The sequence below is a fragment of the Salmo trutta genome, chromosome 24 (assembly GCF_901001165.1).
Source record: "Salmo trutta chromosome 24, fSalTru1.1, whole genome shotgun sequence".
Lineage (NCBI taxonomy): Eukaryota > Metazoa > Chordata > Actinopteri > Salmoniformes > Salmonidae > Salmo > Salmo trutta.
This window is the reverse complement of record NC_042980.1, coordinates 34,970,105-34,994,668: the sequence shown is the minus strand read 5'-3', so window position 1 is coordinate 34,994,668 and position 24,564 is coordinate 34,970,105. Positions and strand designations below refer to the sequence as shown.

General features: G+C 43.9%; 1 protein-coding gene across 1 annotated transcript in view; it reads right to left on the bottom strand.

Moving 5' to 3' along the window:
* Positions 1 to 338: 338 nt before the first annotated feature.
* Positions 339 to 24,564, bottom strand: part of LOC115160538 (unconventional myosin-XVI-like) — a 143,276-nt gene continuing 119,050 nt past the window's right edge. The window contains exons 15-25 of the mRNA XM_029710704.1: positions 22,581 to 22,698; positions 21,856 to 22,003; positions 17,023 to 17,143; positions 15,137 to 15,254; positions 13,666 to 13,737; positions 13,411 to 13,552; positions 12,644 to 12,716; positions 3,049 to 3,201; positions 2,620 to 2,820; positions 2,421 to 2,496; positions 339 to 556 (exon numbers count right to left, since the gene is read on the bottom strand). Of these exons, the coding sequence (XP_029566564.1) occupies positions 339 to 556; positions 2,421 to 2,496; positions 2,620 to 2,820; positions 3,049 to 3,201; positions 12,644 to 12,716; positions 13,411 to 13,552; positions 13,666 to 13,737; positions 15,137 to 15,254; positions 17,023 to 17,143; positions 21,856 to 22,003; positions 22,581 to 22,698 (1,440 nt within the window). The remainder of the gene's footprint in view (positions 557 to 2,420; positions 2,497 to 2,619; positions 2,821 to 3,048; positions 3,202 to 12,643; positions 12,717 to 13,410; positions 13,553 to 13,665; positions 13,738 to 15,136; positions 15,255 to 17,022; positions 17,144 to 21,855; positions 22,004 to 22,580; positions 22,699 to 24,564) is intronic.

The window sequence follows — 24,564 nt, the reverse complement described above, 5'->3', positions numbered from 1 at the left end:
AGTGGTACTTTACTGAGGTCTTATGGATTTTACCTGGAAACGTTCCATTGATGAGTACTAAATAAATACCTGAGTGGCTGTTTGGAGAGGTTGGGGTGTAGGTATGACTCATGAGTTATTAGGGCTATTACTGGCTTGTCTACTGCACCTTATTGAGTCACTCAGAACAGTTGTCTATGTATGGTATGTCATATCGTAAATGGTTATGTCACTTAGTCCTCCATACCTTGGTGAGGGTATGCGGTACGCTATGCTACGCATTACATGTCATATGGTATAGTAGCCATTGTCTAGTACCTTGGTGAGGGTATGCGGTACGCTATGCTACACATTACATGTCATATGGTATAGTAGCCATTGTCTAGTACCTTGGTGAGGTCCAGGTACCTGCGGGGCTCGTGGCCTGCGGGGGAGAGGCTAGAGTGGGATGACATCCTGTGAAGGAGCAGGGCTGCTTTGGGCCCTCTCAAAGCCATTCTTGCCTGGGCCGGAACCAGAGACCCAGTCTGGGTGAGCTTGGACTTGAACAACTGCTGCACCAACACACTCTCACTGGCTGTTAGGGGATCACACACAGAGAGAGAGAGGGGGGAGGGGAGGGGATGGGCAGGGGAAAGAGGGAGGAAGAAAATCGGAGGGAGAGGATTGGAGGAGAGGAGCAGTGGGAGCAGGATAGGAGAAAGGAAGCAGACAGGAGACATGAGGAGATTAAAAGGAGAAGGATGATTGGAAGAAAGGAGGGAGGGAAAAAGAGGAGGAGTGAGAGGGAGGGATTGGAGCAAAATAATAGGCATGTAAACAATCATCTCCATAAGAGAGTAGGCTGAGCATGCTGCTACAGAACACGTGGAGCAGCCCTCAACAACAAAGAGCTCTGTGAGACAGGCATGTGTGTGTGGGAGAGCGAGAGAGAAATCTTGAAAGGAATTTCCTAGACTGGTTGTAGGGTGTAATGACTGTGGCTTCCCAAGGTAATTGTCTATTAATTTATGTAATCATCACCACCAACACTACTACCTGACTACAGAGGTCCACAGACCACTCTCCATAACCCCCAGCACCGCTGTCTCATTTCATCTTTATCCTTTGACCTTTATGTGTGTGTACGTTCTGCAAAATATGCACAAAGGAACAAAAGAGACAGGGAGAGGAGACAGGGAGTAGAGACAGGGAGAGGAGACAGGGAGAGGAGAGAGGGAGAGGAGACAGGAAGATAGACAGGGAGAGGAGACAGGGAGAGGAGACAGGGAGAGGAGACAGGGAGAGGAGACAGGGAGAGGAGACAGGGAGTAGAGACAGGAAGATAGACAGGGAGAGGAGACAGGGAGAGGAGACAGGGAGATGAGACAGGGAAAGAGACAGGGAGATAGACAGGGAGAGGAGACAGGGAGAGGAGACAGGGTGTAGAGACAGGAAGATAGACAGGGAGAGGAGACAGGGAGAGGAGACAGGGAGATGAGACAGGGAGATGAGACAGGGAGATGAGACAGGGAGATGAGACGGAGCGGAGACAGGGAGAGGAGACAGGGAGAGGAGACAGGGTGTAGAGACAGGAAGATAGACAGGGAGAGGAGACAGGGAGAGGAGACAGGGAGATGAGACAGGGAGATGAGACAGGGAGATGAGACGGAGCGGAGACAGGGAGAGGAGACAGGGAGAGGAGACAGGGAAAGAGACAGGGAAAGAGACAGGGAAAGAGACAGGGAGAGGAGACAGGAAGATAGACAGGAAGATAGACAGGGAGAGGAGACAGGGAGAGGAGACAGGGAGAGGAGACAGGGAGAGGAGACAGGGAGAGGAGACAGGGAGAGGAGACAGGGAAAGAGACAGGGAAAGAGACAGGGAAAGAGACAGGGAAAGAGACAGGGAGAGGAGACAGGGAGAGGAGACAAGGAGAGGAGACAGGGAGAGGAGACAGGGAGCGGAGACATTGAGAAAGACAGGGAGATAGACAGGGAGAGGAGACAGGGAGAGGTGACAGGGAGAGGAGACAGTAAGATAGGCAGGGAGAGGAGACAGGGAGAGGAGACAGGGAGAGGAGACAGGGAGAGGAGACAGGGAGAGGAGACAGGGAGAGGAGACAGGGAAAGGTACAAAAGCCATCTCCGAAGCCTTTGATTAGGCTCATTATTTAAATGTCAGCCAACGACAGTAATCAGCCCGAGACAGTAAACTTGCTGGTCCTGGCTCTGACACAATGCTTGCCTGTCCTACTCCGCTCTGCTCACAAAAACACCAGCACACATCTGACCACGCTCAACAGAATACATTTACACTACTGCTGCTATTACCACACACACCATTCATTAATAGACATCTTGATTTTGGATGAGTGTGTGTGTGTGTGTGTGTGTGTGTGTGTGTGTGTGTGTGTGTGTGTGTGTGTGTGTGTGTGTGTGTGTATTTTGACTGATACTTACACTTCAGAACAAGAAGCAGGTTTTGGGGGAGGGAGTCCTTGTTCTTCACCAGTGTTCCTGTGAGGTCATAGGCCATCTACCAATCAGAGAACAGACAGACAATTACATGACAGATGTACACACACAACATTGTGTGTGTGTGTGTGTGTGTGTGTGTGTGTGTGTGTGTGTGTGTGTGTGTGTGTGAATGCCCACTCACTTGGCCTGTGTAGTGTTTCACAGTGAAGGCAGGACCCTGGTCTATGGGCGGGGGGTTGCCGTTGCCGTCCTTGGTTGTCAGGGAGATACCGTGTGTGGGTGTGTTGTCGAGGTGTGACTGCAGTCTCTTGTAGAGGGTCTGTTCTGTAGGTCTCAGCGACTGGCTCTCCTCATCCATCACAGACAGCAGACCCTGAGGCTTCTGGGAAGATGGAGGACAGTGGTCATGGAACCACACATGGGAGAGAATTGTAACACACAGCTCCTAAATGTTTCATGTGAGGTAGTGTAATATGATCCTAGATCTCTGTAGTTGATGGTAACTTTGACCTCAAAATCTATTTACACACACTCAAAACCAATACAAACTCCAAAGCCTTTTCAGGAATGAGAAATGTCTTGATGTTAAAGGGGTAATCCCAGTTCTTACCAGGAAGAAGAAGTCTAGAACAGCGGGTTGGTTGCTGGGCGACCAGAGCGTCTCCATGGCGATGGCCTCCTGTAGACACTCGGCCTGCTCCTGCTGGAACAGCACCTCTGAGACGTGCAGCCTCACACGCTCGTTGGTCATGTTCACACACAGCTGGGAACACACACACACACACACAAGTTAACACGGAAGTAAATGGTGCGTTTCTAAACTGACAATGTGAAATGTAATGGACCCCAACATCATGAAAAATCTTTACAGCAACAACCCAGGCATGGGGCACACTAATATAGGTTCCTCACGACTTCCCCAAAACACACCACTGCAATCTGGAGACCTTATACCAGAGGACTGTATGACCTCATCCTGACCACATCCTAACCCTGCAGTCAGCACAGACAGAAAGTACATCGTCCAATCGGCAGCTTCTTCTCTGGGGGTGTTAGGCTGTGGGTGGCTGGCGGTGAGATATGTCACATATATGATGTAGTGTACAGTGAGTTTACCAAACATTAGGAACACCACTTAGTTGCAGCCCCCCCCCTTTTTTGCCATCAGAACAGCCTCAATTTGTCGGAGACAAGGTGACGAAAGCGTTCCACTGGGATGCTGGCCCATGTTGACTCCAATGCTTCCCACAGTTGTGTCAAGTTGGCTGGTTGTCCTTTGGGTGGTGGACCATTTTTGATACACGCAGGAAACTGTTAAGTGTGAAAAACCCAGCAGCGTTACAGTTCTTGACACAAACCGGTGCGCCTGGCAAGTGACATCAATAAGGGATCATAGCTTTCACCTGGATTCACCTGGTCAGTCTATGTCATGGAAAGCGCAGGTGTTCTTAATGTTTTGTACACTCATTGTTGATTGTGGATTACAAGAAAAGGAGATCCGAGCACACCCCCGTTCTCATCAATGGGGCTGTAGTGGAGCCGATTGAGAGCTTCAAGTTCCTTGATGTCCACATCACCAACAAACTAACATGGTCCAAGCACACCAAGACAGTCGTGAAGAGGGCAGGACAAAACCTATTCCCCCTCAGGAGACTGAAAACATTTGGCATGGGTCCTCAGATCCTCAAAAGTTTCTACAGCTGCACCATCGAGAGAATCCTGACGGGTTGCATCACTGCCTGGTATGGCAACTGCTCGGCCTCCGACCGCAAGGCACTACAGAGGGTAGTGCGTACGGCCCAGCGCATCACTGGTGCCAAGCTTCCTGCCATCCAGGATCTCTATACCAGGCGGTGGTTCCGTGTGGCTCAGTTGGTAGAGCATGGTGTTTGCAATGCCAGGGTTGTGCGTTCGATTCCCACGGGGGACCAGTACGGAAAAAGACAATGTATGAAATGTTTGAAATGTATGCATTCACTACTGTAAGTCGCTCTGGATAAGTGCGTCTGCTAAATGACTAAAATGTTAAAAAATATGGTCAAAGACTCCAGACACCCAAGTCATAGACTGTTCTCTCTGCTACCGCACGGCAAGCGGTACAGGAGCGCTAAGTCTAGGTCCAAGAGTCTTTTAAACAGCTTCTATCCCCAAGCCATAAGACTCCTGAATAGCTAATCAAATGGCTACCCAGGGCAATGCAAATGGATATTTGCATTGCCCACCCCCCACCCACCCTCTTTTACTCTGCTCCGACTCTCTGTTAATAGCTCTACCTACATGTACACATTACCTCAATTAACCGGTGCCCCCGCACATCGACTCTGTACCGGTACCCCCTGTATATAGTCTCACTATTGTTATTTTACTGCTGCTCTTTAAATTATTTGTTACTTTCTTTTCAAGGTCTTTAACCTGTTGGGGCTAGAAGGCAGTATTGAGAATTTAAAAAAAAATATGTGCCCATTTTTAACTGCCTCCTACACCAACTCAGAAGCTAGGATATGCATATTATTAACAGATTTGGATAGAAAACACTCTGAATTTTCTAAAACTGTTTGAATGGTGTCTGTAAGTATAACAAAACTCATATGGCAGGCAAAAACCTGAGAAAAATACAACCAGGAAATGAGAATTTTGTGGCTGTACTATTTTCGAGTCATTGTTAATAGATAACACAGTGACAAAGGATTCATTTCGCACTTCCTACGGCTTCCACTAGATGTCAACGATCTTTATAAAGTTGTTTGAAGCGTCTATGATGAACAGAGACCGGATGAGAATGAAGAGAAGTTGACGTCCCTGGGATGTCGTCACTTCATTATTGCGCGCACCTGAACGTTCATGTGAGTCGAGACATTTTTCAAAAACTTTTTTCAAGACACAGGAGAGGTCGGGTTGAAATATTACTGATGTTTCACGTTAAAAATGTCCCTAAAGATTGATGCTAAACAACGTTTGACATGTTTGAACGAACGTAAATAGATTTTTTATTTTTTTACTTTTCGTCGTGACTTTCCCCCCCGCCCTACTTTTGAGTAGCCTACCAAAGCGCTAACAACATGGAACATCTTGGAGTTATTTGGACATAAATTATGAACTTTGTCGAAAGAAACCACATTTGTTGTGGACCTGGGATCCCTGGAAGTGCCTTCTGATGGAGATAATCAAAGGTAAGGGATTATTAACAATAGTATTATTGATATTAGATGGTGCTAACCTGTATATCCTAGCCTATTGTTCTTAGCATAGTACCCCGTTTATTGGAAAGTGTGATTTCCCAGTAAAGTTATTTTGAAATCTGGCAATGCGGTAGCATTTACGAGATGTTAATCTATAATTCTTTGAATGACAATATTATAATTTACCAATGTTTTCTAATAGTAATTTTGTAAATTGTAACGCTGATTCACCGGAAGCATTTGAGGGAAGAAAAAAAATCTGATTTTCACCGCCTCTGTAATATATATTTTTAACTGCATTGTTGGTTAAGGCCTTGTAGGTAAGCATTTCACTGTTGTATTCGGAGCATGTAACAAATACAATTTGATTTGATTTGGATATGAACAGCATATGGAGCAATGAGTAGTGAACCAATCTCATCTCCTAGCCTGGCTGGCACCATGGGAACAGTACAGAACAGAACACTCAGTACTACCGCATGAACTGAACTATGAACTATGAACCTACAGCTCAGTGAACAACACAGAACAGAACATATGGAGGTAGGAGGAGGTAACGTTGTTTGTGTGTGTATGTCACGTTCGTGTGTATAGACGGACCAAGGCTCAGCGAATGTTGAGTTCCACATCATTTATTAATAGTGAAACTTAACAAAAACAATAAACGAACCGTGACTACAGAGGTGCTACATACACTTACTCACAATACAATATCCCATAACCCACAGGTGGAAAACATGCTACTTAAGTATGATCCCCAATTAGAGACAATGATTACCAGCTGCCTCTAATTGGGAATCATACGCAATCACCAACATAGAAAAACAAACCTAGAACCCCACATAGAAATAATAAACTAGACTAACCCCCCAGTCACACCCTGACCTACTCTACCATAGAAAATAAAAGCTTTCTATGGTCAGGATGTGACAGTGTATGTGTTTGTGTGTGTCTGCATTTTCTTATGAGTGTATATGAAGGATATCACAACGATATGTCAGAATCAACAGACATCATTTAATTGTGGCTATTTAATTTACAATTTACATTTGATTTAGTCTATCTTGTATTTTAGACTTATTCTGTAGTCTTCCTTCCTTCAATATCTACTCTCTTGTCCATGAGTGCCGTCTATGACAGCGTCGGACAGTCAGTCCCAGCAGTGGTGAAGTCTGTAAAGCATGAACTCATTAAGGAAAAGCTGAGCAGGTACAATACAGCCCTAATGAGCACAACTCTAATTAACAAGCCCATGCCACTGTAATGACCCTGATCACCATGTGAGTGAGTGTGCCATGCACACTGATGCTGTTGGTTCAGTTAACACCCATCTCTCCAGAGTGTAATGAGTGTGACCCAGTGTTTAGATTTCATTAACAGAAAGGGGCTCCTCCAACACCGACCTGAATAACAGAAACCTGAACAAACCCACTGGGGAACGAGGAATCACAGAGAATGGAGGAAGGTAGGGACGCTTTAACATTTTGTTTTCGCTCCCCCCCATCTAATTTATTTCTCTCTCTCCTCCTCTCTACTCGTCTCTCTTTCTCTCTCTACCCATTTCTCTCTCTCTTTCTCAGATGTCCTTGAAAGTTTAGGTCAGTAAATCCCTCTATTCCGCTTAGATTAGAGAACATGCTGAAGAGGAAAAAAGCAATTGACATCTTACCATTTTTAAGACGCACACACGCACACACACACACACACACACACACACACACACACACACACACACACACACACACACACACACACACACACACACCTTCCCACCACTTTGTTTTTGGGACGTCCCAAGGCCAGTTGTCTTCAGGCTGTGCAGGTAGAGATCAATAGAGACACGGTGAAACACGGTGATGGTATTGAGCTACATGTTAAGCTGTACTGATTCATCTGCTAAACTGGACTAAGGCCTGCCCTCCCTCAATCAGTACATTCTTAGCCCTGTCTGAGAGACTTTCTCTGGACCACTCTGCTCAATGGGCTTGGTGCTGCTGGGGACATGATGATCTATCCTAGCTGAGGAACACAACACACATACCTGGTGTATCTCAATATGCATACTGCCATGCTCCGAGCACCCAAATTGGAGCACACAACGGTGAGAATATGAGTTCAAATGAAAGTATGCAAAACGGAGCACATAGGGCACTTTTTGGATGCGTACTTCATTTGTACACATTTCGAAGCATGAATCGATGCAAGTTTCAACTGAAATATTCCCATGCCGCAACCATCACAACCACCAATGTCACAACCGTTCTTGAAAACAATGGTGGCTGGTTTTGAGCTGAAGAGAGAAAAGAACTCTGACTTCAGAATGAAATGTTGCTCATTTACATGTCATATGTTGCCCGACTAAAATAGTTTATCTTGATATGTTAAACATACTGAACAAAATATAAATGCAACATGTAAAGTATTGGTCCCATGTTTCATTAGCTGAGGTAAAAGATCCCAGAAATGTTCCATATGAACAAAAACGTTATTTCTCTCAATTGTTGTGCACAAATTAGTTTACATACCTGTTAATGAGAATTTGTCCTTTGCCAAGATAATCCATCCACCTGACAGGTGTGGCATAAACAGAATGACATTACACAGGTGCACCTTGTGCTGGGGACAACAAAAGGCCACTCTAAAATGTGCAGTATTGTCACATAACACAATGCCACAGATGTCTCAAGTTTTGAGGAGCGTGGAATTGGCATGCTGACTGTAGGAATGTCCACCAGAACTGTTGCCAGAGAATGTAATGTTCATTTCTCAACCATACGCCACCTCCAACATGGTTTTAGAGAATTTGGCAGTATGTCCAACCGGACTCACAACTGCAGACCACGTGTAACCTCGACTGCCCAGGACCTCCACATCCGGCTTCTTCACCTGTAATAAAGCCCTTTTGTGGGGAAAAACTAATTCTGATTGGCAGGTCCTGGCTCCCCAGTGGGTGGGCCTGGCTCCCAAGTGGGTGGGCCTATGCCCTCCCAGGCCTACCCATGGCTGCACCCCTGCCCAGTCATGTGAAATCCATAGATTAGGGCCTAATTTATTTATTTCAATTGACTGAATTCCTTATATGAACTGTAAATTAGTAAAATTGTTGAAATTGTTGCATGTTGCTTTTATATTTTTGTTCAGTGTACATACTGTGTTCATTTTGGCATGTTTAACTGCCTACACTCTTAGAACAAAAAACGTTATTTGGCTGTCCCCATAGGAGAACCCATTGAAGAACCCCTAGGGGTTCAAGGTAGAACCCTTTTTTAACGTTCCATGTTGAACCCTTTCCACAGAGGGTTCTAACTGGAACCCAAAATAGTTAAACCTGGAATCAAACAGGCTTCTCCTAGTGGGCCAGCCGCAGAACCCTTCAGGAACCCTTTTTTTCTAAGAGTATAAAATACCCACTGCAGGCTAATTGACAAAGAATTGGCAGCTAGGTAGCTACCCGCAAATAATTTGTAGCCAACATTGGCCATCTTCCTTGCATAACAACATTAGTTTATTGTTTTTTTTTACATGTTAAACTAGCCATCTAGCTAGACTAGATTTAGCTAGCTGATAATTATGAAGTAAAAAGTTTGCGATTGCTTTATATAGTTGTAGAAAAAAGAAGAAGGGAAGCGCTGCTAAGGTACACAATAGTAGATTTTGGTAGATAGAAGCTGCTAAGGTACACAATAGTAGATTTTGGTAGATAGAAGCTGCTAAGGTACACAATAGTAGATTTTGGTAGATAGAAGCTGCTAAGGTACCAAATAGTAGATTTTGGTAGATAGAAGCTGCTAAGGTACACAATAGTAGATTTTGGTAGATAGAAGCTGCTAAGGTACACAATAGTAGATTTTGGTAGACAGAAGGTGCTAAGGTACACAATAGTAGATTTTGGTAGATAGAAGCTGCTAAGGTACACAATAGTAGATTTTGGTAGATAGAAGCTGCTAAGGTACACAATAGTAGGTTTTGGTAGATAGAAGGTGTTAAGGTACACAATAGTAGATTTTGGTAGACAGAAGGTGTTAAGGTACACAATAGTAGATTTTGGAAGACAGAAGCTGCTAAGGTACACAATAGTAGATTTTGGAAGACAGAAGCTGCTAAGGTACACAATAGTAGATTTTGGAAGACAGAAGCTGCTAAGGTACACAATAGTAGATTTTGGTAGACAGAAGCTGCTAAGGTACACAATAGTAGATTTTGGAAGACAGAAGCTGCTAAGGTACACAATAGTAGATTTTGGTAGACAGAAGCTGCTAAGGTACACAATAGTAGATTTTGGAAGACAGAAGCTGCTAAGGTACACAATAGTAGATTTTGGTAGACAGAAGCTGCTAAGGTACACAAGAGTAGATTTTGGTAGACAGAAGCTGCTAAGGTACACAATAATAGATTTTGGTAGATAGAAGCTGTTAAGGTACACAATAGTAGATTTTGGTAGACAGAAGATGCTCTTTGGTAAAAGGGGTAAATTGGTCATAAAAAAAGGAGAATATAACTTCTTGTATAGTATTGCTTACTAGGTGTTGTCTCATGAATTCTGTAACCACTCCCTCTTCAAATCAGGGTTGATTGGAAAAAGCTGTTCAAAAGAGGACGTTGTACTATCATAGTTGTACTCCCTGATGAAGGCCATGCAGCCGAAACGCGCCGGAGTGTTTAAACTTTGTTTCCAGTGAACATGCCATGAAGACATTTTAATTCATTCTATGAAGAGCCTTGGCCCTCCTTTGTTTTAGATGCTTGATATAGTTATCTTGTTTATGAACAAGAAGAGAGAGCAACAGGGCTGAAAGGAAGAGATGGGCAGTAAAAAAACGCTGTAATGAATCAGAAACACAGAAACACACACACACACACACACACACAAACAGGCCATTTGTTGTGGGCCTAATCCAGGGGTGACACAGAGACAGGCATTGTGTCTGCTGTGGAGTTCAGCTGAGGACAGGACGACATCAGCGCACTGAATAACAACAGACCTCATCTCATTTATTTACTACACAACACAACACTAACTGTACTACAGAATCAACCCTGCTAGAAAATGAACACTGCCCAGTGGTTCTGGTCTCAAAGGGTTAACCATACACTCAGAACAAAAGGTGCTATCTAGTACCTTAAACCTGTTGAGGCCACGGGTTAGCAATGAACCCTGAGACGGGATTGCTAGCAAGGCTGGAAATTCAAAACATCAAAAATCTAATAATTTCAATTTCTCAAACAATCAACTATTTTACACCATTTAAAAGATAAACATCTCCTTAATCTAACCACATTGTTCGATTTTCAAAGAGGCTTTACGGCAAAATCATAAAGTTAGATTATGTTAGGACAGTACATAGCCACAAAAGTACAAACATCCATTTTCAATTCAAGGTCAGGCGTCACCAAAAGCAGAAACCAGCTAAAATTATGCAACAACCTTTGACAATCTCCATCAGATGACACTCCTAGGACATTATGTTATACAATACATGCATTTTTTGTTCCATCAAGTTCATATGTATATCCAAAAACCGCATTTTACAGTAGCGGTGAAATTCTGATTTTTTTCTTCTCTGAAATGCTTCCGGTGAACAACGTTACAATTTTCAAAATTACTATTCGAAAACATTGGTAAATTATAATATTGTCATTCAAATAATTATAGTTTAACATTTCGTAAATGATACTGTCTTGCCAGATTTCAAAATAACTTTACTGGGAAATCACAAGTTGCAATAAACCGGGTGCTGTGCTAAGAACAATAAGCTAGCCTAATTAGCTTAGCATCATCTTGTAACCATGTAATATCAATAATACTATTGTCAATAATCCATTACCTTTGATTATCTTCATCCATTGGCAGTTCCAGGAATTCCAGGTCCACAACAAATGTGGTTTCTTTTGACAAAGTTCATAATTGATGTCCAAATAACTCCAAGTTGTTCCATGTTGTTAGCGCTTCGGTGGCTACTAAAAAGTAGCGCGGGGGGGGTGTGTGAAGTCACGGCGAAAAGTTAAAAAAGTTACAAAAATAATCTATTTACGTTTGTTCAAACATGTCAAACGTTGTTTAGCATCAATCTTTAGAGCCATTTTTAACGTGAAACATCAGTAATGTTTCAACCCGACCTCACCTGTGTCTAGAAAAACGTTTTTTTAAAATGTCTCGTGTCTCATGATTGCGCAGGTGCAAGCCATAATGGAAGTGACGACATCCCACGGACGTCAACTTCAATGCATTCTAATTTGCTCCCTGTTAATCATAGAAGCTTCAAACAACTTTATAAAGATCGCTGACATCTAGTGGAAGCCGTAGGAGTTGCGAACTGAATCCTTTCTCACTATGGTATCTAATAAACAATGACACTAAATAGTACAGCCACAAAATTCTCATTTTTTTAAATCAATTTTTCTCAGGTTTTTGCCTGCAATATGAGTTTTGTTATACTTACAGACACCATTCAAACTGTTTTAGAAAATTCAGAGTGTTTTCTATCCGAATGTGTCAATAATATGCATATCCTAGCTTCTGAGTTGGTGTAGGAGGCAGTTAAAAATGATGGGCACATATTTTTTCAAAATTCTCAATACTGCCACCGTGGCCCGTAGAGGTTAAAGGGTTCTTTAGCTGTCCGCATTGGAAAACCCTTGGAATTTTGGTTGGGTTGCATGTAGAACCCTTTTGGTTCCAGGTAGAACCCTTTTTGGTTCCATGTGGAACCCTTTCTACATAGGGTTCTACATGGAACCAAAAGGGTTCCACCTGGAACCAAAAAAGGTTATCCTATGGGGACAGCCGAAGAAAGCCTAATTTGGAACACTTTTTTCTGTTGATCTGATATACAGTTCGCTAGTTGATACCTTTAATAAAACCTTCTCCACAGACCGTAAGGATGACAGTAAATCAGTCTGCCCTTGAATTTCACTCTTGTCTCTGACATGAGCATATCTCAGTCATACTAGAGCCATACCACAGACCTACCTTAGATAGGGAAAGATTGGAATGAGGTGAAAATATGTGTTGTGGAATGAACGTACCTGCTCAAATCCATTCCTCTGGAATTCCTCAAATCCAAAAATGTCCAGGATTCCAATCTCAAGTGCTGGATCTCTGTGAGAGAAGGATGAATGGGGGAAAGATCAGATTACCACAAACACACATGTAACCCACACGTTCGCTCTCACGCGTGCACACACACACGATAGTAGGCCTGCAATTTCCAAAATAAACTGTTTACTATTATCAAATCCCTCTTGTAAAAATCACTTACAGAACAAATTATAAAACTAAAATATGTTCTCTGTTTTTACTGTGTGTGTGTGAGTGTGTGAGTGAGTGATGGAATGTGTGAATGAGTGTGTGTGTGTGTGTGTGTGTGAGTGAGTGAGTGAGCGAGTGAATGTGTGTGTGTGTGTGTGTGTGTGTGTGTGTGTGTGTGTGTGTGTGTGTGAGTGAGTGAGTGAGTGAGTGTGTGCCTGTGTGTGTGTGTGTGAGTGTGTGTGTCTGTGTGAGTGAGTGAGTGTGTGTGTCTGTGTGAGTGAGTGAGTGAGTGAGTGAATGAGTGTGTGTGTGTGTGAGTGAGTGTGTGTGTGTGTACATAAAATGTAAACTATTGAACCTTGATGTGTAAACTATGTGTCATGAGTGATATTATTGCTGTTGTCTTTCTGAAGGGCTTGTGTGTGCTACTGTTGACATTGCTACTGTTGAGTCTGTGATGATGGTTGTTAATGGGTATCTGTGCTGGCTGCCAATGAATTCTTTGTAGCGTTTAACACACACACATATTTGGATGTAGCCGTACCCCGTGCTTTGGTCCTGTCCCTGCAGGTAGTAGTTACTGTTGTTGACTAGGAAACTGAAGAGTCGTCCGTACACGGCCTTAGCCAGCTGGTCTCTGTAGTTCTCTGACATCTCTACCGTGTGGCGGCGTGTGATGACATCACCTGAAAGAGAAAACTTAGCTTCAGCTTAGAGTTGGGAGGTACTGTGTGTTTAGGGGTATTGTGAAGTCAATCAATGTTTGGGGAAAGGATGAGGACAGAGGGTGAGGGGTTACCTTTGAAGTACTGCACATCAGAGGTGAGGGCAGAACTCAGGTCATCAGAACACACCTGTAGCATTCCAGACACTAGAGAGAGGGGTGAGAGGGGGAGAAAAGAGAGAGAGACAGACAGAGAGAGCGAGACAGAATGAGAGAGAGTGGAGAGAAAGAGGGGGGAGAGAGATAAAATTGGAGAGAGGGAGAGCGAGAAAGAGAGAGGGAAAGAAACAGAAAGAGAGAGAGAGAGAGAAAGAAAGGTAGAGAGAGAGAGGGAGAAAATAAAGTGAGACAGAACGAGAGAGAATGAGAGAGAGTAGAGAGAGAAAGAGAGGGATAGATAAAGAGAGAGAGAGAGGGAAAGAGAGAGACAGTGAAGAGAGCAAAAACAAGTGAATATGTAAGGTGATAAAAGAGAAGAAAACAGAGATACTGATGGGGTGAGAAAGTCATACTCATTTAAAGCCTTCACTCACTCATAGAGTGACAAAACAGTTCAAAATATGACTTGTCAAACTATGACAAACACACTTCTCGCTCCAGCCTACATGATTCACTGTGACATCACTGAGCCGACGTGACGAGTCAATCTCCGCCACAAGTCAATACTACTTACTTAATCAGTGATGCTGGCAGTGCTTAGTCATCCCTGGAATCAGGGCACACGGACAGGCACATAAACAGGGTGACAGGAACTCAGAAACCCAATAACCTCACATCTCCTTGACAACAGGGCCCTGTTTTGGTGTGGGGGGGTGACGTGATTTTTTTACCCTCTCTGTGAGGTCAATGGGTCACGGTAACACGTGTGTAGTTGTGTAATGTAGCGTGTGTGTATGTGTGTGTGTGTGTGTGTGTGTTTGTGTTTGTACAATATAGGGGGTAACGGGTCCTCTTCTCAAAATGGTAACGGCCTGAGCGGGAACAGGGGTTTACCAAGCAGGTGACTATAGCTGTCTAACACACAGCTATAGTGTCTGACACACCAACTGCAAATACATAACAGAATGGGAGAGAATGTGTACGTGTGAGAGAAAGAGAGAGAGAGTGGGAGGAGTGAGAGAGAGAGAAAAACAGAAAAGGGGAGGGAAGAGGAGGAGACTGCAGCAGAGCTGATGTAAACAAGAGGATGGGCACAATTACAACTGTAGCTCTCTCTCCCCTCTCTTTCTCTCTCCCCTCTCTTTCTCTCTCTCCCTCCCTCTTTCTCTTTTTCTCTGCCCACCTCTCTTTCTCTCTCTCCCTCTCTCTTTCTCTCTCTCCCTCTCTCTTTCTCTGCCTACCTCTCTTTCTCTCTCTCCCTCTCTCTTTCTCTCTTTCTCTGCCCACCTCTCTTTCTCTCTCTCGCCCTCTCTCTTTCTCTCTCTGCCCACCTTTCTCTCTCTCGCCAACTCCCCTTTTCTCTCACCCCCCTCCCCTCTCCCTCTGCTGTCAGCCTGGTGTCAGTGCAGAGCGTTGGCCAAGGTCATGTGACGAGGGTGATGCTGACCTCGCTCCAGCAGCTGCAGGTCAGAGGGGTAGGCTATCTCAGCGTCTGTCAGGGCTGTGAAGCACAGGTCCCCAACATGCAGCACTGCTGACAGCAGCATAAACACACTGTCCACTTCCTGATGGAGAGAGAGAGAGAGAGAGAGCAAAAAGATAACTATTTCACACACTAGAAAGAATCAACCCAAAAACAGAGCAAATTGGAATGTTATTTGGCTCTAAACAGAGAGTACACAGAAGAAAATAAAACATCCTTGACTATGTACAGACTTAGTGAGCATAGCCTTGCTATGGTGAGACATATTGCTATAGCCTGCCTTGCTATAGCTTGTCTCTCGAGAGAGACAGGCTATGTGTACACTGTCCACAAAATGAGGTGTAAACTGAGTTACATTTCATAACCTCCTGCCCAATGTATGACCAAATTACACAGATCCACATAGAATTCGAAAACAAATCAAACATTGATAAACTCCCACATCTGTTAAGTGAAATACCACAGTGTGCCATCACAGCAGTAAGATGTGTGGCCCGTTGCCATGATAAAAGGGCAACCAGAGGAGCACAAACAACATTATAAATACAACCCATATTTATGTGTTTATTTTCCCTTTCATACTTCAACTATTTGCACATTGTTACAACACTGTACATAGCCAATAATATAACATTTGAAATGTCTATATACTTTTAACACTTTTCTGAGTGTAAAGTTTAATAATGTTTCCATTAATTATTTCCCTCATGTTTATTGTCTTTTCCATTTGCTTTGGCAATGTAAACATATGTTCACTGGTTGTCCTTTTCTTGTGGCAACAGGTCACACATCTTGCTGCTGTGATGTCACACTGTGGTATTTCACCCAGTAGATATGGGAGTTTATCAAAATTGGATTTGTTTTCAAATTCTTTATGGGTCTGTGTAATCTGAGGGAAATATTTGTATCTAATATGGCCATACACACTCGTTGTTTGTCCCTCCCTCCCTCCCTCCCTCCCTCCCTCCCTCCCTCCCTCCCTCCCTGTGTGTGTGTGTTGTGTTAACAGGAGCTGATTTCAGTGAGATAAACCCAGTTATTAGTCGCAGTCTGACACTCATACCTTGTTGAGACAGCCCAGAGTCCCAGACAGCCTAGACCCAAAGGTCAATCCTCATTAAGAGCCTATGTCTCTCATTTCTCTCCCTCTCTCTACATTGTATAGAGTCCTGCAGTAGGGGAGGAGAAGACATTCCCGATAGAGGCTCTTAATTAGGATTGACCTTTGGGTCTAGGCTGTCAGTCATCCCCCAACAAGAGTTTAGAGACACCCATTGGTAGTCTCTCTTCTCTCTCTCTTTCTCTCTCTAACCCCCTCTCTGTCTCACTCTCTCTATCATCCCCCGCCTCTACCCCCCCCCTCTCTCCCCATGTCAATCCCCCCCCCCTCTCCCCCAGGAAGTACCCTTGCCCCCTGCCACCATCCTACAGTATAAGCTGCTGGCTCTGGGTGGGATTAAAAGGTGAGATGGTGTCACTCACTGCTGACAGATGCTGACTGGAGCCTATAAATAGATGGTTATAATGTGCTGAGAACACACTCAGACTGTCCACATACCAGACAAGGGACAGTACAGTCTGTACATACAGTATAGTATACTAACATGCAGGACCACGTGTGATCGTCACATGCAAGCCTGCTTACAAGGTATGTGCACCCACTGACCCTACTGACTAGATAGATATACACACATACCATGTGTGTGGCAAATTACACATGCAGATAAGCACACACACACACACACACACACACACACACACACACACACACACACACACACACACACACACACACACACACACACACACACACACACACACACACACACACACACACAGTGTAATCATACCAGTTTATTGAAGCCCAGTGCTCTGAGGGCCTGTTTGATTGCAGTGAGACGGTCTCTACTCTGAGTTGAGGCAGTGGCCACAGGAGGGGAATCTACTGCTGGAACACCTGCAGTCAGGTACCTAGAGAGAGACAGACACACAGAGAGACAGTCAACATATACTACAGATGATAAACTACAGCACAGAGAAAACCTGCACTCAGGTACCTAGAGAGACACAGACTAGTGAGGGACAATTATCATGCTCTACAGAATGATGCAGTACAGTACAGTAAAGTGCAGAGAGAACCAGCAGTCAGGTATCTAGGGAGATAGATACTAGACAGATCAACGTATCGTGCTCTACATTAAAGACATTATAAACTACAGTACAGAGAGAACACTCAGATAACTACACATAGAGAGAGAGAGGAGAGAGTTCGCACATAATAAACATACTGCACTGTATCGATGAGGGACTACAGACATATTATGGACCTGATACAAAAAAGGCAGTGGCTGCAGATCCGAGTTCTCTGGACCTCTCTCCCAGTCAGCTAAATGTCCGAAGCTTCTACACATGTGCAGGATTCTGTACTTCACACACAGGCTCTGCTCTACAGAGAAAAAGCTACTCTGGCAAATGGTGCTCGTTTAATAAAGTTAGATCAAAGCTGAATCAATGTGTGCAAGATCACATAATGTTATAATTATAGAAGGAATATAATAGCATTGTATAATGTTAGTGGAAGACAAAAAACACCACCTGATTTCTAATGAGATTTTAGGCTGATTGCATCAATGGTGGCATTTTTCGCTCATGCGGCAAAAATATGCCACTAGGCAAAATACACTATACAAAAGTATGTGGATTCCCTTTCAAATGAGTGGATTCAGCTATTTCAGCCAAACCTGTTGCTGACAGGTGTATAAAATTGAGCAAACAGCTATGCAATCTCCATAGACAAACATTGGCAGTAGAATTACCTTACTGAAGAACTCAGTGACTTTCAACGTGGCACCGTCATAGGATGTCACCTTTCAAACAAGTCAGTTTGTGAAATTTCTGTCCTGCTAGAGCTGCCCTGGTCAACTGTAAGTGCTGTTATTGTGAAGTGGAAACATCTAGGAGCAACAATGGCTCAGCCACAAAGTGGTAGGCCACACAAGCCCACAGAACGGGACCGCCGAGTGCTGAAGCTCTTAGCGCTTAAAAATTGTTTGTCCTCGTTTGCAACACTCCCTACCGAGTTCCAAACTGCCTCTGGAAGCAACGTCAGCACAAGAACAATTTGTTGGAAGCTTCATAAAATTTCCATAGCCAAGCAGCCGCACACAAGCCTAAGATCACCATGATCAATGCCAAGCATCAGCTGGAGTGGTGTAAAGCATGCCACCATTGGACTCTGGAGCAGTGGAAACGTGTTCTCTGGAGAGATGAATTAGGCTTTACCATCTGGCAGTCCGACGGATGAATCTGGGTTTGGCTGATGCCAGGAGAACGCTACCTGCCCGAATGAATAGTGCCAACTGTAAAGTTTGGTGGAGGAGGAATAATGGTCTGGGGCTGTTTTTCATTGTTCGGGCTAGGCCACTTAGTTCCACTGAAGGGAAATCTTAACGCTACAGCATACAATGACATTCTATACAATTCTGGGCTTCCAACTTTGTAGCAACAGTTTGGGGAAGGCCCTTTCATGTTTCAACATGACAATCCCCCCTGTGCACAAAGCGAGGTCCATACAGAAATGGTTTGTTAGAGCCCTGACCTCAACCCCATCAAACACCTTTGGGATGAATTGGAACGCCGACTGTGAGCCAGGCCTAATCACCCAACATCAGTGCCCAACCTCACTAATGCTCTTCGGGCTGAATGGAAGCAAGTCCCCATAGCAATGTCCCAACATCTTTGGAAAGCTTTCCCCGAAGAGCGAAGGCTGTTATAGCAGAAAAGGGGGGACCAACTCTATATTAATGCCCATGATTTTGGAATGAGATGTTTGACGAGCAGGTGTCCACACAGTGTATGTGCTTTGATTGAAACAAAACACATTTATGCTACAGTTTGATAACACCATCTGCTCTACAGTTTGCACACTGTACATAATTCAAAACACCACTGTAGGCTACTTTCCAAATAACACTGTCGATAACTCAAATGGGTGGCATTCATAAGAAGATGCTGCACGGACGTTTCACCGGTAGAACTTGATTAATTATATGGGACCATTTGCAGAATCACCCTAAAATCTCATTACAATTTTTTATTTTGTCTGACAGTAACATTATACTACGCTATTATATTTGGTTCTGTTATGTAGAATACTATCATTATGTCATCTCGTTTAATGTTATTAACGTTATTAAACAAGCAATATTTCCCAGCTGAGCAGCCAAACGAGTAGAGCAGAGACTGTGTATAAAGTACAGAATCCTGCACGTGTAGAAGCTTCGGACGTTTAGCTGTCTGGGAGAGAGGTCCAGAGAACTTGGATCTGCAGCCACTCCAAACAAAAACAAAACATACACATCATTTTAGAGCATGTCAAATGTATTTAAATCATGTTTAGCAGGTGTTCTCAAGCAGAGTAACTTTTAACCAGTCAGAGCAATCTCCTCCAGAGGAAGGAAGGGTATTTTGTATTTGTATTTATTAAGGATCTCTGTTAGTTGCCAAATCAGCAGCTACTCTTCCTCGGCTCCCGCAACATAAAGCCTGTTATATACAATTAAACATATTACGTGACATTACATTTCATAACACTTTTCACAACACATTAAGTGTGCCCTCAGGCCACTAATCTACTACCACATATCTACAATACAAAAATCCATGAGTACATGTGTGTATAGTGTGTATGTTATCATGTGTCTTTGCCTGTATGTGACTCTTCACAGTCCCTGCTGTTCTATAAGGTGTATTTTTATCTGTTTTTTTAAATACGATTCTACTGCTTGCATCAGTTACTTGATGTGGAATATACTTCAATGTAGTCATGGCTCTATGTAGCACTGTGTGCCTCCCATAGTCTGTTCTGGACTTGGGGACTGTGAAGAGACCTCTGGTGGGATGTCTTGGGGACTGTGAAGAGACCTCTGGTGGGATGTCTTGAGGACTGTGAAGAGACCTCTGGTGGGATGTCTTGGGGGGTGGGGAGGGGGAGAAAGGAGGGGTCCCCAAATGGGCTAGTGTTGAAGGGCTTTTGATCACTCACTTTCAGCATTGAGTCAGGGGCTGTAGCGTGTTTACCAGGCTCCAGAACACCCCATCCAGGTCACTGGATATTTGACTGAGTTTCCAGGGGGGTTATGCAATACTGACACGCACTACACACGCCTGAATGTACGCATGCGTGTGTCTCTCTCGCTCTGTCTCACACACACACACACACACACACACACACACACACACACACACACACACACACACACACACACACACACACACACACACACACACACACACACTTTGACCTTATTCATGTTCGATAACTCTCGCTCTCATGCTGAGTTTGTAGAACGTAGTATCTCCCATGGGGATCTAAATCATGAGTGTGCGTGTGTAATACAGACACTCATTTTAGAGAGGAAATGTGGTCAATCTGGATTACCACACTACTTACCACAGCTACAAAGTCATAACCCCCTTCTATATCTACAAACTTATTTAAAATGTGATTTGAAACCCAACCATAACCATAACCTTAACCACACTTCTAACCTTATGCCTTACCCTAACTTTAAATGAAGACCAAAAAGCACATTTTTGTTTTAATTCGTTTTTTTAAAAATATATAGCCCATTTTGACTTTGTGGCTGGACTATCAGTGGAAACCCAGAGATATGGGATCCCCCCACCCCCACCCCCAGTCACCTGTTAGCTAGAGGAAGGACTGGTGTTGATGTGTTTATCTAGATGTCTTCCTATATTACTGTAACCTGCCTGGCCTTATTACCTGTGAGCTAGGACGTTGTTGACGTACAGACCTGTGAGCTAGAACGTTGTTGACGTACAGACCTGTGAGCTAGGACGTTGTTGAGGTACGGACCTGTGAGCTAGGACGTTGTTGAGGTACGGACCTGTGAGCTAGAACGTTGTTGACGTACAGACCTGTGAGCTAGGACGTTGTTGACGTACAGACCTGTGAGCTAGGACGTTGTTGAGGTACGGACCTTTGAGCTAGGACGTTGTTGAGGTACGGACCTGTGAGCTAGGACGTTGTTGACGTACAGACCTGTGAGCTAGGACGTTGTTGACGTACAGACCTGTGAGTTAAAACGTTGTTGAGGTACGGACCTGTGGGCTAGGACGTTTTTGGGGTATAGACCTGTGAGCTAGGACGTTGTTGAGGTACGGACCTGTGGGCTAGGACGTTTTTGGGGTATAGACCTGTGAGCTAGGACGTTTTTGGGGTATAGACCTGTGAGCTAGGACGTTGCTGAGGTACGGACCTGTGAGCTAGGACGTTGTTGAGGTACGGACCTGTGAGCTAGGACGTTTTGGGGTATAGACCTGTGAGCTAGGACGTTGTTGAGGTACGGACCTGTGAGCTAGGACGTTGTTGAGGTACGGACCTGTGAGCTAGGACGTTGTTGAGGTACGGACCTGTGAGCTAGGACGTTGCTGAGGTACGGACCTGTGAGATAGGACGTTTTTGGGGTATAGACCTGTGAGCTAGGACGTTGTTGAGGTACGGACCTGTGAGCTAGGACGTTGCTGAGGTACGGACCTGTGAGCTAGGACGTTGCTGAGGTACGGACCTGTGAGCTAGGACGTTGTTGACGTACGGACCTGTGAGCTAGGACGTTTTTGGGGTATAGACCTGTGAGCTAGGACGTTGCTGAGGTACGGACCTGTGAGCTAGGACGTTGTTGAGGTACAGGGCACACTTCTCCTCAGGCGACAAGCCTTCAGCCATCAGGTAGAAGATGTTGAAGTTGTGTTGCTGACTAGGCAGGTGGACCACCCGGGACTTCTCCAGCATGTACGTGTATATCCGCGCTAAACAGACACACACACACACACACACACACACACACACACACACACACACACACACACACACACACACACACACACACACACACACAAAATGTAATCCATATAATAACACATGCTCTGTCAATAAGCTATAAACCAAATGTAACCAGCAGTAGGCACACACACACCTAATGTACAGTATATAAACACCTACGTAAACCTACACACCCATTGCAATCCTACGAGAATTATCCATTAGGATACCAATGTGTGCTCAAGATTCTTAAACACAGACCACAGACCAAATTATTCAAACAACAATCTTGAGTGACCTTAATTAAAATGCAGCTTTCATACACAGCCATTACGTATGAGTAAATCTATCTACCTCAATGTGGTTCAAAGGGGATGACAGACTGAAGGTCGACAGGTTTACTCATAGAGTTATACCTCCCCCTGCTGGCCATACATCAAACTTCCTTTCAATACTGCCAGGATATTATCCATCTGAGTAAACACTGAGTGGTGTAGTTCTGAAACCCCTTTGTTAGTTATAGCACTGCCCCCTGGGTAAAGCTGTAGTTGTGTGTATGTGTACCTCTGAGTAGTGTCCTTCTCTTGTCACAGTACTGCAAACTGAGGAGTTTGATGAAGCGACTGGAGTTGTCATTCACAGGAGTACTGGCATGACCAAACGCCTCCAGGATACAGTTCACCTACAAGCCACCACAACTTACAATTTCTGTTGGCACTGAAATCACACCATAATAATGATAATAATAATAATAATATACTGTACCATACAACTACCCATATAGACAGTGTTCCTTTCTGGACTAAATATACAGTATATACACTGAACAGAAATATCAATGCAACATGTAAAGTGTTGGTCCCACATTTCTTAAGCTGAAATAAAATACATTTTCCATCAGTACAAAAGGTTTATTTCTCTCAGATTTTGTTCACAAATGTGTTACCCTGTTAGTGAGCCTCTGCCAAAATAATCAATCCACCTGACAGGTGTGGCATATCAAGAAGCTGATTAAACAGCATGATCATTACACAGGTGCACCTTGAGCTGGGGACAATACAAGGCCACTATAAAATGTGCAGTTCTGTCACACAACACAATGCCACAGATGTCTCAAGTTTTGAGGGAGCTTGCAATTGGCGTACTGACTGCATGAATGTCCACCAAAGCTGTTGCCAGAGAATGTAATGTTAATTTCTCTACCATACGCTGCCTCTAATGTCGTTTAAGAGAATTTGGCGGTATGTCCAACCAGCCTCACATCACCTGTATGGCAGATCACCTGCGGGCAAGCAGTTTGCGGATGTCCATGTTGTGAACAGAGTGCCCCATGGTGGCGGTGGGGTTATGGTATGGGCAGATATAAGATACGGACAATGAGCACAATAGCATTTTATCGATGGCAATTTGAATGCACAGAGATACCGTGATGAGATCCTGAGGCCCATTATCGTGCCATTCAACCGCCGCCATGACCTCGTGTTTTGGCATGATAATGCACGGCCCCATGTTGCAAGGATCGGTACACAATTCATGGAACCTGAAAATGTCCCAGTTCTTCCATGGCCTGCATACTCACCAGATATGTCACCCATTGAGCATGTTTGGGATGCTCTGGATTGACGTGTACGACAGCATGTTCAGGTTCCCGTGAATATCCAGCAACTTCACAAAGCCATTAAAGAGAAGTGGGACAACATTCCACAGGCCACAATCAACACCCTGATCAACTCTATGTGAAGGAGATGTGTTGGATTGAATGAGGAAAATGGTGGTCACACCAGATACTGACTGGTTTTCTGATTCACGCTCTCTTTTTTTAAAGATATCTGTGACCAATAGATGCATATCTGTATTTCCAGTCATGTGAAATCCATAGATCAGGACCAAATTAATTTATTTCAATCGACTGATTTCCTTATATGAACTGTAACCCAGTAAAATCTTTGAAATTGTTGCATAACGCTTTAATATTTTTTATTCAGTATGTACACTACCGTTCCAAATTTTTGGGTCACTCAGAAATGTTCTTGTTTTTGAAAGAAAAACATTTTTTTTGTCCATTAAAATAACATCAAATTGATCAGAAATACAGTGTAGACATTCTTAATGTTGTAAATGACTTTTGTAGCTGGAAATGGCAGATTTCTTATGGAATATCTACATAGACGTAAAGAGGTCCATTATCAGCAACCATCACTCCTGTGTTCCAATGGCACGTTGTGTTAGCTAATCCAAGTTTATAATTTTAAAGGATAATTGATCATTAGAAAACCCTTTTGCAATTATGTTAGAACAGCTGAAAACTGTTGTTCTGATTAAATAAGCAATAAAACTAGCCTTCTTTAGACTAGTTGAGTATCTGAGCATTTGTGGGTTCGATTACAGGCTCAAAATGGGCAGCTTCATAAAATAGTACCCGTAAAACACCAGTCTGAACGTCAACAGTGAAGAGGCGACTCCGGGATGCTGGCCTTCTAGGCAGAGTTCCTCTGTCCTGTGTCTGTGTTCTTTGCCCATCTTAATATTTTCTTTTTATTGTCCAGTC